Below are 18,393 nucleotides of genomic sequence, written 5' to 3' on the forward strand. Positions count from 1 at the left end.
CAGGTCATTCACCAGGTCCCCCCGTGTGGTTCTGGGATCTTTGCTCACCGTTCTCATGATCATTTTGACCCCACGGGATGAGATCTTGCGTGGAGCCCCAGATCGAGGGAGATTATCAGTGGTCTTGTATGTCTTCCATTTTCTGATGATTGCTCCCACAGTTGATTTTTTCACACCAAGCTGCTTGCCTATTGTAGATTCACTCTTCCCAGTCTGGTGCAGGTCTACAATACTTTTCCTGGTGTCCTTCGAAAGCTCTTTGGTCTTGGCCATGGCGGAGTTTGGAGTCTGACTGTTTGAGGCTGTGGACAGGTGTCTTTTATACAGATGATGAGTTCAAACAGGTGCCATTCATACAGGTAACGAGTGGGGGACAGAAAAGCGTCTTACAGAAGACGTTACAGGTCTGTGAGAGCCAGAGATTTTCCTTGTTTGAGGTGACCAAATACTTATTTTCCACCCTAATTTACGAATAAATTCTTTACAAATCCTACCATGTGAATTCATGGATTTTTTTTTCACATTCTGTCTCTCACAGTTGAAGTGTACCTCTGGTGCAAATTACTGACCTCTGTCATCATTTTAGGTGGGGGAACTTGCACAATCGGTGGCTGACTAAATACTTTTTTGCCCCACTGTAAGTTCGTAGCACAAGCTTAAATAAATATGTCTGTTTCCCCGACTGCTCACTGCAGTTGCTGTCCATGGTGCTGATCAAAGGGTGCAATAATTCTATTGAGGTAAAAAAAAAATTCTAAGAAATGTAAAAACAAAAAGCTTTTCAGCCTTAACACATTCTGTGAGTTTAAATAAAAGAGAGGGAAATTAATTGAATGCGTGCCCGTTAAATCCCTGCCACCGAGTGTGTTTTTCCTTTTATCCAACAGATGTCAGGATTGTGTTTCAGTTGCGGCCTCGCTCGGGGCCGAGAGGAGGATGCTGTTAGGAGGAAAATCGGCGCTGGGACCTGGCTACATGTTCGGCTTATTTGGATGTTGAGGAAACATGGCGACCGGCGAAAGGAAGGAGAGGGAGCAGCAACCACTTTGGGATTAACGCATCGTTTGAGACATATGGATATACACGGAGTGCCCCGTACCGACTTAATTCACACATTGGAGGTTATCTTCAACGCTCACACCGACGCATTTTGCCGCAAACGCTGCTTACTGGTGAGTAGATGGCGGGTACACCAAAGACGCTCTCCTCTCTGGAAGTGGCTAGTTAGCAAATGTGTGCTAGCTGCTTTAGCATGCGAGTTAGCATGGGCTGGAATGTGCATCTCGGCTGAACTACAGTCCGCACCGTTATCGCTGGTGTTAGCATGACAGTGGCAACCTCGGGAAAAATACAACGAACCCGCGGTAACTGTGGAAACACCAGCTGCCATCTTTATTTGCAGTAAAGTTATTGAAGGCCGTACATTTGAAGGAACGTCACCCGTTTAGCTTGACAGTTGAGGTTCAGATAAGCCGACGCTAGTGATCAGCTGGTCGCTAGCTGCATGTTGTGGGCTAGCGTAGCTGCAAACTGAGGGGATTGCTGGTTGGTTGTTTTCACTCACTGACGGTGGAGCTGAGTCCTAAAGCAGGACTTTAACAGATCGCAGCCATTGGAAAACACACAGGACCGCTGGTAATTAAAACGTTCGGGGTACATGTGCAGTATGTCGCTTTGGATAAACGCATTATTTTTTTATTAGAGGTGGCTAAATCGGGTTGCAGTGAGTGTTTCGTAGTAGCTGGTCTTTAAGGGGCAAATTCGCAATGACTGGCAAAGCTATAGCGGTCACATCGTCCTCATTTTACTGTCTGCTCTGCGCCTGATGTGCAGCAGTCACCTGTGTGTGCGCATTGTCCCTGAGTGTATGGCTATCTGCCCGGATGCCTGCACACAAGCTAACCACCTCCCAGCAGGATGGGGCAGAAAACTTGTTTCATGCTGGAGCACTGTGAAAGGTGCGGTATGACATGTACACAAATACACACGATACAATTAAAAGCGACATAACATTTCTGCTTGTGACTTGTAAAGGTGGGGGGTGGGGGGCTGAACTGTCATCCAGCAGCCACTAGAAATAGCAGTGAATATGTAGAGGTCTGTTATTGCAGTGAACTGGTAAGTGAGCATCATTGGAGTCTAATCTAATCTTAAAAACCTGATTAGTTGAGGTGGCTGTTGATGGCTGTGCTAAACTCAATTTCTGAATTGAGTTTATATCTACATAGAGAGCTGTGTGTGAATAAATAACAGTCTCTGTGTTCTAGCATTGGAAGCAGGAAGCCCTGAGTGTATGTCGGTGTTTGTCATGTACTGTGTGGTGAGTGTTTTTTCCTCATAAAAGTTAAGTTACCAAGCAAGCAAACTGGCTATAATTCAGAAATAATACTAGGATAATTAGTCTAATAAGTAGGCTTGGAGGGGTTTGGAAAAATTACTTCATTGGCTTTTAGATCTTGTGTTGACTATTTTTTGTGAGTATTTGCTGTGTGCCAGAATAGGCAGCAGGGTTTGTCCTGCATAAAAACATTTAGTGCCCCCAACCCCCAAAAGAGGTTTTGGTGTTCACCAACAGGAAACTCACCAGGGCTGCAGTGAAATAGTTTATAACCAATTTGTTTAAGTGTGATTTTCATTTAGTTAACAGTAAAATCACTTTTGTTTAACAAATGGCCCGAAATAACAGGAAAATGGATGGACCTCTGATAACACTGACTGGTTATTTTAAACTATATGTGGACCTCTTGTGCATAGTCACCCCTAAAAGACCTTTTTTTGAGCCAAGAAAAACACTAAAAGCACTGCCATGCCTTTCAGTGGAGGGAGAAAAGGATACCCAAACATGGGGAGAACTCGCACTCTCCACACAGAAAGGTCCTACCTATGTTTGAATTTAGACCTTTCATGCTGTGAGGCAACCACTGAGCTACTGTGCTGACAGTTGATCAGTTAGTCCTTAAAAGTCCTTTACAGACACGTTCTTAAGCCTTACCCGGCAGCTTTTATCACTGCAGTGCAGCTTTCTTTATCGGACTGCTCTGCATAAACACTGCATCACATTGAATAATTTGAAAACTCGAGGCACAGAAAGCCGATTGCTGCTAACTACCAGTAACTGAATTATTCCTTAACTTTGTTCTGTCGATGTGCAAACCCAAACAGTTAGCTAAAGCTCTCCCCCAAGTCACCTGAGAATTATTTCTTCTTTATTATTGTTTGGAAAACTTCTTGGACTTTAGCAGTGTGCTCTCCATGTGAGGTAATTGTACTGCCTTTTCCACATATAATACCATTAGTGACACTCATATAGTTTATTTCATCTGTAAGGAGTAACCCTGTTACTTTTTTTTAGCCGCAAAAAAGCAAATGGGTTACACTTCTGGGCAGCAATACTGTCACATGCAAATTTCTATGCTGTAAAATACAGCAGCGTTGGCAAGAAGGCTTAGTGGTGTTCTGCCTCCAGTTAGTTAGACTCAGTCTACCAAGCGTTTGTCAAGTTCCCCTTTTGTTGTGATTTACTGAGGTGACTCAAGTCAAGACCTGCCAGCATTTGGTGGTGCAGTCTTGACTGTGTAGCCTCCGGGTCTTCCTTTCTTCTGTTTTTCTCTCACGGTGATTCAGGGCTAACAGGCACTGAAACTTTGAACCTTTTATCATTGGTTATCCAGAGTTTACTCCCCGGGGCTACAACAGGGCTTACTTTGACCTAAATACAATTAGGAAAAAATGAACCCTGTTGGAATTATAAGGATTTCTACATTGATTATTCATAAAATGTGTTCTGATTTTCATCTAAGCCATAATTATACAAACACGGAGACAGCTGTTCTTTTCATGCATTTATTAAACCCAACAGCATACATTTGTCCTCGCTCTGCAGCTGTAGATTGTTGTTGTTTTGCTATTTTGGGGGGTAAGGGAGATTAAGTGGTTAATCCTGTAAGTATTTGATTGTTTGGACAGTGCCTTATGTCTCCCGAATGTTAGCATAAATGCTGGCCTAAATGAATTTGTTTACTCATTTACTCTCTGCTTTGCTTGCTTTTATAACGGTCAGCTATTAAGAATCATTCCCAAGGATCTGCAATAGATTAACAGTAGTTTTCCAGTGTGATGACAGTTTGCTTTGTTCTGGCCATCATCCACACTCTGATAACAAATGGAGATTTTGCTTCAGCTAGCTATTTGTAGTGTAGGAATCCTACTTGGTTTTCCAAAGCTATTCTTGCATTATATATGCGTTATCAGCCCCAATACAGTTTTTACAACTTTTATGTCAGGGTTTTAGGTAAGTAACAGTTATATATTTGGTTAACACCAAGTTATAGTTAACTAAAATCAAAACACAACAGAGTATGAAAGAAAGAGTCTAGTGAACTTACTGTATATGTTCTTGTGGTGACCTTTGAGAATAAGGGAGCAGCCAAAGTGGCTTCTGTGTTCAAATTTGTGAGTACAACCAGCACAAAGAAGTACTACTACAAAGTATTGTTGTCTTTTACAGTTCTGAACATCATAATTACTGCATTATAATCTACCATTATACAAACAAAAACTGACCCTTAAAAATAATTAAATCTTAACTAAAAGCAGGCATTTTGTTTCTCAGCATGGGCATTTGGGCAATGACTGTGCACATAAATACACGTGTCTGCATATATTTAAGACCTTTAAGAGTCATTTTTCCTGGTATTTCTGTCCGTGTGATGGGCAAAGTTTACTTTATTCTTGAGTAAATTGAAACCTCGGTAGAGGAGGTGGTGAAAAATCCTTTCTTTCTTTTGGAGGAATGTCAAAGGCTCTTTGGTGGATGCAGGACAAACCCTGTAAAACTAAACATAAAGTAAACTGAAACAAGCAAACCCACTCTGGAGGATAACTGAAACTATAGCATTTTTGAGTATTACACCAAAGGTTCAGATTAAACCTAAGCAAAGATCCTAGACTAACAAATCGAATATCACCATTAGAGATTTTATTTTTACCTGCCAACTGCTTTTGTGTGGTGGGATGGGAGCTGTGGGGTGTATCCTGTACTTTGTGAGGCTCTTATTATTGATTAAGTGTAGCCGGGCAGCTGCATTAAAGTCTTGTGGATGATGCAGCTCAAGGCCAATGCTGATTTTCCTTTCAGTGCACCGACTGAGCTTTCTCAGGCCATTCAAATGCATCACACACAAAACAATATGGCCTGAGTTGCTGGTGTGTTAGGCTTGTCGGTATAAGCCCACTTCAAACAACAGACTTAAGTCGCAGCTTACTAGTTGTCATCTTTCATGAGAAGACGCAGCACGCACTAATAAAGCACAAGAGGATCAATCTTAATTAGCACTCAAGGGAAGGGCCTGCACATCCTATTAGTGACACTACACATGTGCTGTGCACATATAGTTTGTGTCTATGTTTTGTCTCGCACCATTGGATTACATCAAGTTGATGACATGATAAAACAGAACACTGCAGATTTTTAAAATGTTTAAGGGTTTATTCACCTGAAACTTTGAATTCAGGTGTTTTTCAGTCCCATTGTCATAGGTGTAATATTATAGGGAGTTTATTATTGTAGGGTCTTAACCTGAGAATATAAAGTGCCTCAAGCCAGTCGTTGTTGTTATTTGGTGTTAAATAAATAAAACTGAATTTCACTGCATTGAATTGAATTAAAATTTAGGTCCTTACCATGCACTCTGCTTTTATAAACATTTGTGAAAGAATGAGTCATTCTAAAGCGCTCACTGAATTTGAAAGGTGGCTCTGTAAAAAGATGCCACAACAAGACAGTTTGTGAAGGTTCTCATCTCGTTTTAATTCCACAGCCAACTGTAAGTGGTGGTAGGTGGCCCAGTGCTTAAGTTCATAGAATTTATTTTCAGTCAGTCAGATAAACCACAATCACCTCACTTACTAGTCTACACAGCTGTTAATCCACAGCTGAAAATGTGCCCCTAATAAAAGAACTATTTACTTCTGTTTGAGTAGTGTTGAGGGAAAAAAAGGCCAGCTGTTTTATAAATCGGTGAACCTTTTATTAAAGTAGAACTATAAAAGTGTACTTCCTCAAAAATGGGCTGAGGGCTACAGAAAATCAGAGTATATAAAGAGACGGTCTTACTTTTCATTGAGCATTATGAACATTACCGTAGCTTATGAATTGATAAATAAGTGTTTCAACTCTTCCGTAAATAATAAAAAAAGGAACCACCTCTATTATTGGTAAATGCCATGTAACCATAGCTTGAAAATAGATGCACCCACTGTGACCTCACCCACTGGTTTTGGACTTCTGCCATAGTGACAGCAGCCAGTATTGTGTTTTTGTTTTGTGTTTTTTCAGCTGTAGGTGACCATATTTGGATACGAGGGTGCAGTACAAGTTATTGGCTAATCAGTGAACCAGTACTGATGCAGATATTCAGCCAGTATGTCAGTACGTCCTAACTTCAATACCTGAAGGTGTTTTTGTAGTATTTTTAGTTTTATCCCTACACATATTATATGAAGTAAGTGGTTATTTTTTATGACCTGAAGCTGCTTATGTCAGCCACAGAGTTGGATATTGATGATATATGAGATTGGAGTAATGCCTTATACAGTCTGCTGTTTTATTGGATGACTGAAGGAGAGAGATTTCCACAGGTCTTTTTATCACCACAGTTTAATTGGCTGTAATTTTCATGGCCCACACTCTGTCTGTAACTGCATGGCAGTAACGATTTGGACTCAAGATGATCTTAAATGTTGGTGCTGTTGTCTGTGATTCATGATTATTAGTGGTGCTCATTGAAGCTATAATAAAATGTTGGATTATATTCTCACTTTTGATTCATACGAAAAAGAAAATCTCACAGCATCTGCAGAGTGATTGGAGTTGGTGCAGATCTCTTAAGGTTTTTAACACAACAGGTCGCACAGTTAAGCTACTGCTAGCATACATTTCTTTTTTCTTTCATTTAACCTTGGAAGTGTGATATTGTACAGCAGGTTTCGTTCAGTGGGGTGGATCTGTGATCCGTTTCCCCTGCTAGACTCGTTTCAGTATGATCCCGTCCTTCCCTGCTGGAAGTCAGATTTCACCATCTTCTTAGTGAAGCGTTAATGTCTCTAGCTGTCAGCATGCTCCATTACAGTCTCTTGTAGAGGTTTCTGAACTTTTCAAGGCCAATTTTCAGGTCAGGAAATTCCCATAATCACTGCACCTAAACAGCTGTGATGTGAATCTCAGTGTGACATACTAGTTCTGCAGGACTGAAACTAATGGCAGTTTTCACTGTCAATTAATTTGACATTTATCTCCTCATGTTGTCTATTAAGCCACAGGACTTTGTGAAAAATGTTTCAATTGATAATTTGGAGTTTTAAAAAAAAGTATTTTTTTCTTAACCCAAAGATATTCAATTTACAATTTCAAAAAAGGAAGAAAATTCTCATGTTTAAGAAGCTTGAGTCATAAAAAATGTGGTATTTTATTTTGATAATAGATTTAAGGGAATTATTAACCACCAAGCATGTTCCTGGAGACTAATTTACTGGTCCTTTAAGTTGGAGGAAAAAAATCACATTACTCAACTAGTATAGTTCATTGCTCATATATTTAAAAGTCATTCTTCAGTAAATGTTGCTGAAATACTTGACAGCTTGCACCATACACAACATTGCATGCACACAATGTCAGCAAAGGATGTATTTTAATTTTTTTAAATAGATATCCTGCCCAGTGCAACAGTTCGTCAGCATAATCGATGAGGTCGACTATAAAAATTTGTTGCCGCATAATTAAACTACAGGACACTATGGGGCAGTCTCGCCTGTATTGTTTGCCAAGACTGCACTCAGTGCTAAGAAGAAGAACGCAGCATGAACGGCAAAACAGCGGGACGATAAAAAATGGAAATGGAGAATTGAAAAGATGCCTTTTTGATTTCATTTAAAGCTTTATTTGAATGGACAGAAGCGATTTTAGTTTCCTATTTGCACATTCATTTTAAACTCCTACCAGCACTTGTAACTTGTATTACCTGCAATCTTTATTTATTTCATTTTTATTCTGATTGTAATATTGAGTAATGCTAAAAATACATTTGATTATTATTATTTGATTCACATGTTTCTTGGGTCATTACTTTTATTTGCTGTGGGACGATGTAAACAGGGTGATATTCCCAGTTGGGCAGACTTGAGCAGGAGGTTTGCACATAGGAATCAGAGATAAGAGTTATTGAAATAATTGCTGACTAATCAAAGAAAAATTGTCTAATTAGTTGACTATAAGAATAATCTTTAGTTATAACTAATAGCTAATATTGAAGCACAAAGCTGGACTGAAAGACAGCACAGAGGCACGTATCATGGCAGCAAAGGAACAAGCTCCAAACACAAGATCAATTGAGGCTGGGGTCTGCCACACCAGGCCAGGTGCAAAGATGCCCCTGAGACAATCCAGCACCTAACAACAGGGTGCAAGATGCTAGCAAGCAGGGATGCATGAATGCCATAACCAAGTGTCCAGCATAGTGTACCGGAACGTCGTGCTGAGTGTGAACTGGAAGTCCCAAGGTCAAAATGAGAGACACTTCCTTGGGTGGTGGAGAATAACCAAATCTTGATTGTGTGGCGATTCCATATACAGAGGGACAAACTGGTGATGGCTAACCAACTGGACATAGTAGTGGTGGAAAAGCAGAGGCAGAAGGCCGTAGTGATAGATGTAGCTATACCAAGTGATAGCAACATCAGGAAGAAGGAACACAAGAAGCTTGAGAAATACCAAGCCCTGGGAGAGGAGCTATAGAAGATATGTAGAGTGGAGGCAGTGGTCTCAGTCGTAATCGGAGAACTAGGAATGCCAAAGATAGTGTGCAGGACCCTCAATAACAACAACGCTGTTGGCTAACATGTTTGATGTTTTATTGTTGGATGGCTCTTTGGGGTCAAAAATGGGATAACCAACATCTTTATCATTACATTATTCCTGCATAGATTTATGTTCAGGGAACTTAGACTGCCTTACAGTGTGTATGTGGGATTTTCAGTGCTGACTAGTGAGGAAAGCATTGTTTAAACATCTAGTCACACACATTCCTATTAACCACTAAATTATTAAAATAGCAGTCTGTTTTTAATAATTTTAGCCCTTTTCTGTTTTTAAGAACATTATCATGTATTAATATTTCAGTTGCCTTCTACAAACCCTTTGGTGTGACACGTGTAGATTAATTGAGATGCTTTTTTCATTCCCTGTTCTTGTCCCCGAAAGCACACCGCATAATAATGCAAAGTTAATGTGAGCTGTCGGAGCTTGGATGTACAGGATGGCGACTGAAATGGCCAGAAAATGAATTTTTAATGATGCTCACTGCTGTGAGTTCTGCCTCCCACTCCTCCTCCCCGTTTCTTGTGGTAATGGTATGTTCCTGTCGTCGTTGAGGCCAAAGCCCGCCCTCCTTTCCTCCCCTCCTCTTTCTCCAAAGCCCTGTACACCCCACCCGGTGTCAGGGGGGGATCAGCTGTGCCAGTCCCGGCAGACCACACACACACATACATACACACACACAGTGCTGACTGGCGAACAAAGCCACTGGTACTGCCAATAAAGGCGAGCCATGCCTCCGCGCTTCTCCTCTCCTCTCCTTACGCTGCTGTGAGGGGAAGGCATGACACCATTGCCATCGCCTCTCTGTTTCAGGAAGACACTGTTGTTGGGAGGAAGAGCGGCTGGTCTTTGGCTTATGGTGGAATATTCTTGTCTCTTCTTCTGTTGATGAGTTGAGATGCTGGCGGAGCGCAGAGAGAATAGCAGGTAGGGAAAATCAGAGCTGGGTGCTGAGCTCGTTTCCGCAGCGACCAGGGGTTTGTTTACTGTTCACTGGTAAAAGCCTGACCTTGGTGGATATAGTATGTTTATTGATGTTATTGATCTAAAATAACTGCCTCTCCGTGTCAGTGGCCGTTTCACGACGTTTGACGATTAAGCTTCGATTACAGAGATTGTCACCATCGAGCAGTTACAGCATCTCCTACTGTTGCATCTTTATTGTAAGAATATATCCCGATGTGGTTAAAGCAATCATCGGCCAAACCCAAACGAAGCAAATGTGTGACTTAGCAAAAGATATGTGTAACATGCCCAAAGATGTCATTAGATAGATGTTCTTCTCAAGAGTGTTAATAATTTTAAAGTTTAAAGAAAAATATCACAAATGCCCAACGCTATAAAAAGAGGGTAGCCTTCAATAATTGTTACACTTTAAATTAATAAAATGACATGGATGACACTTTACTGTAGGTTGTAGGTAGGTTAAGTTAAACCATTTTTCTCAGGAAATATAATCACAATAATTCTGGACACTATTGGGATCTTGCATAACACGATTATTTGTAGACTTGGGGGCAAATAGATTTATGCAATGTGGAAAAAAACAAACATGGACTTTAAATTGTAATTAAGCTGAAGGGAAGAACAAAAGAAATACAAACCAAGTTAAATATGCCACAGACTGTTGGAGAGTGTATTTGGATTATTGTATAGCAGCATAAGTAGTGTTGGTTGCTAATTGACAAAATCAAATATAGCTTGATAATTATCCTGGTTATCTTGTTTTAATAATAGTCGGAAACCAAAACTGTTTATAAGTCAGGAAGAATGATATTAGACATCAAAGTTAGACATCAGGAAGCAGAAATGAAGGTTGGCCATTTTAAAAAATCTAATTCAATGTCAGGCCAGCAAACAGTGATTTGTGTGTTTACCTGTTATACTCAGCAGTCATATGAAGCATACCTTATAGCCTAAGGTAGTGCAGCTAGTGTCCCTTTATAGCTTGATAGCTCAAAATGTTGTTGGTTTTGAGCTAACAATCTCAAATGTGTAAATATGCAAGACTTAAAGCTAATTCCTTCTTTATGCGTTTTATATTTGCACTGTTATTCTATTAGTACTCGGACTCTATGGCCCTACATGATGAGAATCTCTGCAGGTCTCTGTGTACAACTCTCAACTCAAGCTCAACACAACCAAAATGAAGGCGGCGCATAAAGTCGACATAAGAGTGCACAGATCCAACCATGATTTTCTATTGCTCCTCGCTTTGAGTTGATAGGATAATTATTTATGCGATAGAATTCTCAAGAATATAGACCACCAACAAAATGTAAAGCATATGAAAAAATCCCCTGAGAGTTAATGAGTATATTCTTTCTTCACCCAGCACTAGTCTGCACACTGCATATTTTTGGCTTGTTTTTAAGATTATGTGTAGTTTGAATATATTTACATGAGATGTTTAAAGCTATTTAAAACTCACATTTTATAGTCTATTCTTTCTCTTACTAAACATAACTGAGTAGGAATGGCTTACGCGAAATCAAAGCTGAAAAATTATGATATGAAAACTGTACTTGTGCTGTTTGAAGATTAAGTCGCAAAGATGCCTTAAGGTTTACTCTGGGGCTATCGTTGATTGTCATTGTAATTTTAAATGGAGACTATGCCTTGTTGTTCATGGTGCAAATATATACAAATATATTGTATCACAATGTTACCATACATCTATATGTTTTACCATTGATATTTAAAATTTAATTGACTACAAAAGTCACCCTCCTGTACCTAATGTTGTGTAATTATATAATTGACAGGCAGCAATTTGTGTGAGGCCTGCTAGTTGTCATGGATACCATTCAGCGATCCAGCTAACACACTACTGAAATGTGGTGGCACTCTTCGAGCACATGAAAAGTGTGGCGCTCACATTTTTGAGAAATAAATCGGTATTTTTTTGTCAAGGATACACGACAGCCGCTGTGCTTTGAAATCGACCGGCAGACGAGGCACAAGTAGAACTGTAAGACTAATTATGTGATATTAGTCTGTGATGACAACTGTCCAGGCGTGGTTTAGTGCAGGACTAAATAGATGCCCATTTTAGACGCAGTTAACTGTGGTCTTGACCAGACATGTTCAGCATGAGATCATTTCCTGCTCCTCTGTCTCGTGTTACAAGTCGGGCAACATTGACTTGGTGACAAAAACACGTTGCACTAGTTAGAAACTGCTTTGTTTTATGGTCATGTTTTCACACACGACAGAGGCGTGTACAAGAACAGAGTCAGATCCGGCATTACCCAGTCTTTAACCTTCCAGCATCCCAGTGTAAAGCCTGTGTGATGCTGGATAGCACTGACGTGTGAAGAGCTCGGCTGATAGTCCGATGCATTTACTGCTAGCAAGTGGGCGTCATCTGTGCTGCCTCCTGCCTTCTGCAGGCAGCTCCCTCATTTAAGCCACACAACATATTTCCAGTACTTAAACATATCTGAAGTAAATTTGCTCTAGAAAATATCTCACCCTGATTTTCCCAGAATTGTCCAAGTTGATGTCTGAAAATGACTTGAGTTGCTTAAAATCGGTTTGTAATAGTGCTGATTAAAATATGTGAAGGTGTCAGAAAATGTTTGCTCGCCTCTAGTGGATTTATTTCCCATAAATAGCTACGTTTCTGTGTGTCACCGTGGCTGGCAGAGGAGACAGTTAATCACCCTCAGTCCAAATTTACCAGCATTTGGCAGGGAGGTGGTGTGAACTCACTACCCTGCCTACATAGCCTTTTACTTTCTCCAAATTTGCATTTCCTTTTACAAGTTTGTGTTTTATCTAACTCCTGTCAAACCATTTTTTCTCCGTCAGCCAGGAGACATTTCTGAGATTACATCACCTTCTCCAGAGGAACAACCACACAAGCCTTTGAAGAGTTGGGCTTTTCCAGGGCATTGGCTGCCTTCATCTCCCAGGAGTTGTTGCTAACTCTGGGAGACGTTCATTGAAGCTGGCATCCGCTTAAAGAGAATGCTTTGAAAAATACTGGAGGGCCAAGCTCAGTTCCCCTCCACAGAAGAGTTGACATTCCATTGATGCCATTGACTCATTGTCTTTGCTTCAGCAGAGACGAGATGCGGTTTGATGCTTTTTTCCCTAGTTTAAACAGTCCTATCTGTGTCTTTAGAATAAAATGATCAGAGATGCATCCATTTTTTCCCTTTCTAGTACTCCAAAAAAAGCACTTTTGAGCTGGTAATTCCTGATGGTCCTTTGGTTCTCTAATCCCCTTTAATAGTGCGACCTTTATCCTCCATTTTCTGTCACCTCTCCCCAAGGCTAATTAAGTATGCAGGGTTTGTGTGATTGCATAGGTCAGCTGCTGACTTTCAGTTGCATGCGAGGGCAGAGAGATGAGTAACAGGTTGCCATGATCTTAACATATCTTTATGTTGGAGTATGAAAAGGAAATCTGTGCAACAGTCAGAGCTGGTAAACGAACGTCAGTGTCGGAGGAAACAACAGCATCATGTAGAAAACTGTGCAAGGAATCCAAATGGCCTGATCTAAGAGTTCAGTCACTCTGAACCAGCCACCTACAGGAGGCTGCAGGCAGTTCTTCCCTCATAACACACTGTGGATCAGCAGATAAGACCGATTCATTTTCGTACAAAGATAAGAGGTTTGAAAGGTGGTGGCTGTTTTAGAAGCCTAAATTACAAATGGATTTAGAGACAAAAGGAAGAAAAAAACACTTCCTTAACAAAGTTGATTTCGAAGTCATCAAAAACTGAACCAAAGTAAGAGAAAACTATGGATTGTGTATAAAAAGTGCCACAGTGGCATTCAAGTATTGATGACATGGCTTTCCTCTTGATCTGACATTTTTGCAACTCTGTTATCCACACACTGGAGTAAATTAGAAGAGGGGCCGATTTAATGCTCTCCTTTGGTTCATTGTAAACATGCTTGGCCATGTATGCATGATTCATTTTGTTACATGCTGAGACTATCAGAGTTGTGCATAACCCCATATGCTGTTTGGAGCATTGGAACCTTTGTTTTCATAGAAGAGTCACCTTTCCTCAGAGCTTCTGGAGGTTGACCCAAACAAAAAGTTACCTTAAAGAGGTGTAACTAATTTGTAGTAAAACTACACAAAGACACCCATTTGTGCACCTAAATCTGTTTTCAGTGTGTTATAGGTTTAGTGCAGTGCAGAAAGGGAGGTTCTGACAGAGCTCTACGTGATGGTGGTTTCATGACGCTCACTGCTTACCAAGTAGGTGGAGTGAGATGTAATCCTACATTTGTCTGCTGATTACTGCCTTGCCTTTTGTTGATTTTCCAGCTCAGCCTTATGCTGAGTCGTATGACATGTGTTTGCCCCAGTTTGTGGTCCCGGCCCTGCTGCTCTCCGACTCTACCATTCTCACAGCCCTCGTGTCTGCTTCAGTGACTCTCTGTTTCACTGGGCCCTGAACAGCAGTGCTAACAGTCAGCATTGTTCTGAAATAAATGCTGCCTTTGATCAAGGATACGTTACAGTACAAAAATAGATGAGCTATTTCATCCTGTATACGACTCAGACGATAACTTTCTTAACATTTTGAATTTAGTTTTGTGTCAGATGTTTATTTTAACATAGTTCTGACAAAAATAATTATTTAAACAGTATCAAATATATTTTTATATCTTTTTAAGGAAATGAAACCAGTCAAGTTATTTGAACAATGACATCCTCATGACACTAGCTCATAAGGAAGTATCTTGGATCATCTAAACTAGGGAAATCTTTTGGGAAGCGAACCAATTTTCATTTTCACTTTGCTTGTGATAACTTAGTACATCTGGATAGATAAATAAATGATCTATCAATGGGCTTAGGGCTGTGCGATATGACCAAAATCTCATATCCCGATATAAGACATCTATCGTCCCGATAACGATATAAATCACAAAAATGTAACATTTTCTGTAAATTCTGTGAATCTCGGGCAGCTCGACTTGCGTGAAGTGTTTCCAGCTGGGCGTCATGTAGCTGGAGTCGAGTGTTTTAACCAAAGCATGAAACGATACATTTTTAGACATAGGTTGTAACGGCCGCCGTTTCTTTGTGAGTATTTATTACACGGCGTGCTGCGGGGAAAAGCCTGTTCTAACGTTTGAGTCTAAGGTTTATTCTTTAGCACCTGGCGGCTCTTTTTTGCTTCTCATCCGTAAGTACTCTGCATACTCTATTACGTGTTTACGTTTATTTTGAAAAGTCTCAACAGGATCTTGAGCTTTATTGTGAAAGGTTTATGTGGAAGATAAACAAGCGGACACGCGATGGTTTTACCGTCGTTGTTGCTAACGACCATCAAAATGATGAACAAATATTGCCGTAAAGAGTTTATTTTGCGACACCACGAAACAGACGATAGCGTAAAATGAAACGTTAGACGTTTTTATATCGTTATCCGATATATATCGTTATATCGAACAGCCCTAAATGGGCTTTTTGCCCGTAAATATATTCTTTATTTATTTTTCACAGCAGAGCTTCGACAAAGAGGGCAGCAGATTTTAAGACCAATAAGTGAAAGAACCAACTGACATTCAGCACAAGCATCACGACATAATTACACGAGCAACTTCAAAAGCAGCCACGTTGACTTCTATACAATACAATCTGCAAACGTTTTTTAAAACTAATAAGTGAGTCAATTTTTAAAAACAGTTTCATCCACTGATCTAAACGGTGACCGGGACTCGGTGAGCGACTATGAAGTGCCTGAAAGAGACTTCCTCTGGTTTTTGAGGCGCTGCTGCTTAAATCTCTCAGCTTTAAACAACAACTGGACTCGATATTTTTAAACTCAACGCAGACCAACCCACTTCTGCTTTTGGATTCTCGATTTCTAACATCCAGCAAGAATTTTTTTTCTTGCCTGTCAGCTTTTCAACAGACTTGCCTGTGGCTCAGCCGGAGTTTCCATTTTAGCCAGCAGCTGAAGACGGGCTTTACTGCTGATGCTGCCGAAGCTACACGTTGATCACTTTATAACCCCACTGCTGGCGTGTTTCTCTTGGCCAAGTGTATTGTGTGGATATGTGACTTTTTTCTCAAAGCCTTCACTTTTATATGTGCTTGGCTGCTTTAGACTTCCAAAGGCCTGCCCATCCATTCGGTGGAGTTAGTTTTATTTATGATGAGGACTTGCTTGTGGGTTGTCTATGGAGTGGTGTAAATGAGAAGCAATGACCAGCATTATGTGTGTCATCACAGAAAGGGGAAGGATGTCAGCAGTAGAAAGGAAGGAACTGGATAGGCTGCAGTGCAGAGTTTATGCCACTTATCTGGGTTATGGCACATACTCATAATAAAAGTAATCAACTTTAACCTCAGTAAACATAATCTTTGGAAGATGAACCATGGCTGCTGTAATTTACTTTGGTTTCCTGCCAAAGATTTCAGAAGATATTCAGCTGTTAGTGTTAAATAGTGCATTGCAGTTTTCAGTAACCTGAACACAAAATAGTTTTGCTTTTTCATCCCAGACTACAACAGGAAATGGCTTAATTTTCCCTCTCGAAGAAACTTGACCTAGAAAGAAAATCTTCTAGGTCAACTTAAACCATATCTGATTATGACAGTTCACTCCGATAACAACTTTATGGTGTCATTCGTTAATCATGACTCAGTACTGGCACATATCACAGCGACAACCCCCCCCAAAAATAAAGAAATCAGATTATTCACTGACACAGGACCAGTTGAATCCCACTGCCCTGTGTGTCTGGTCTGTATTGGAGGATTTTTCTATTTTTACCAGCCACTATACCACAGGAGGCATTGCTTTATCTGTGTGTGTGTTTGTGTTTCATCGAGGTTAAATGATGTCCTGGAGAAACTCACTGCAGCACGAACTACTGCAAAGGTGGATTCGAGTACTTTCGCAGGTGTTCATTTTGTCTGAGGACAGATTTAGTAAACATCAGAGCGCAGCTGTCATTACATTTAACAGGTGTCTAGGTGAGTTCAAAATTGAGTCTGAAGATTTGGTTGGCCTGTGTCACGACTACTAAATGCTCACTGAATAATGTAGGGCTGCTCGACACTAGCAAAAGTCCACATCACTGTTATTTTGTCAATATTGTAATCCCAGCGAGGGATGTTCTTTAACCGTTATCTCATACAGGCAGAGCCAGTGGTTAGTGAGAGCTGAATTGTGGAGTATATTGCAGCCAACACAGGGTGTATTGCAAATGTCAAATCGTGAGCCTTTCAGGTCTTGTCTTCTTTGATCTCCATCATGTGCAAACATTTTACCTGTGTGAGGTTATTTTCTCTGGACATTTTCAGAGGATAGAGGCCCAAAGCACTGATGTGAGAACTAATTGTGTGACTCAAAGCTGGATTGCAGGATTGGTTGTAATTTCTTTTGATTTCTTGCTGCTTCTTCTTTCTTTTTTCCCAGACCATTCAGGTTGAGTGACATTAAAGATGGCAACGTATATTTATTTTTTTTACCGCTGGTTCTTAATGTTTAATCAGATGACTCCTGATGTCGTGAATGGTTACGTTTCCTGCGTACAAACTCTGCACAGGGGCAGGGGTATTGCTCAAAAGTTTTAGTGTGCAAATGTGGAAGTGGAAGATAAAATATAACTTAAAGAATTGCATTAAGTCGTTCCCGTAGTGGGTGATGAGGTTATTTGTGCTCAGTCTGTGTGCCCAGATTGCCATCAGCAGTGAAACTGAGCTGTTCATGTTGGACAACAAACACAGGAAGCAGACGAGACGTCACATCTGTGCAGATGGGGGGGAAAAAGTATATGCTAAAATACTAGCTAGTGCATTATAACAAATCTGTGCTAATCCAGTTGATCTTAATCTTTATTTTGATCTACCAAAGAGCCAAAAAGGCTCTTTACTGTAGTTACTGCCAATCATTAGTAATGCAACTTGAATGAAATGAAATGAAAGTAAATATTGTCATGACTGCATCAGCAAACTCTGAACACACAAATGATATTTAGTGACATTTGTCTCAGTGTCAGCAAACCATCAACAGTGGCTTTACAGTGCTGCACCTGTGATGTCAGCCTCACCACCGCGCTGTTTTGAAACCAAATACGATGAGAAAACGATTGTGAAAAAGCACGCTCATCGCTCAAGTTGTTAACCAATGAAAATACCCTGGATAATCCTTTTTTATGTGACTTACAGTGACCAAAATTTACAAAATGAACCTAATGTTTTATTCATGAAGACATCGGTGACCAGGAAAGTTTTTACTGAGGGCAATCTTCCCATAATTCCTTTTGCAACCGCAGATATTCGCCCTTAGCTGCCGTTAAAACGAATGCAGACTTACGACACTTGGACGCTGGCTTCACTTTTCAGACTTGTCTATGGGCTTGCCCCACAGTTTGAAAACCACTGTGCCAATCGGCATCCTGTGTTAGTTACCAGATACTTTTGAGGTATATTTTTGATGTTTGAGTTGTTGTGACATGCAGTTATATTTCTGGGAAGGTGCAAGACTAGCTCAGACAGGTGTCCTTACTAAGGGGAACCCGCATTTCACAAC

At 40.4% G+C, this 18,393-nt stretch overlaps 1 protein-coding gene across 5 annotated transcripts in view; it reads left to right on the forward strand.

Moving 5' to 3' along the window:
* Positions 1 to 924: 924 nt before the first annotated feature.
* Positions 925 to 18,393, forward strand: part of wdfy3 (WD repeat and FYVE domain containing 3) — a 114,459-nt gene continuing 96,990 nt past the window's right edge. For 4 of the 5 annotated variants that reach the window (XM_040003601.1, XM_040003603.1, XM_040003602.1 and 1 more), the window contains exon 1: positions 8,058 to 9,799. In XM_040003601.1, the coding sequence (XP_039859535.1) occupies positions 9,771 to 9,799 (29 nt within the window). In that variant the 5' untranslated portion in view covers positions 8,058 to 9,770. Of the gene's footprint in view, positions 1,173 to 8,057; positions 9,800 to 18,393 lie in introns of those variants that run through there. The other variant, XM_040003604.1, reaches the window with a different exon arrangement.

Source organism: Simochromis diagramma, unplaced genomic scaffold, assembly GCF_900408965.1.
Source record: "Simochromis diagramma unplaced genomic scaffold, fSimDia1.1 OVJJ01000583.1, whole genome shotgun sequence".
Classification (NCBI taxonomy): domain Eukaryota; kingdom Metazoa; phylum Chordata; class Actinopteri; order Cichliformes; family Cichlidae; genus Simochromis; species Simochromis diagramma.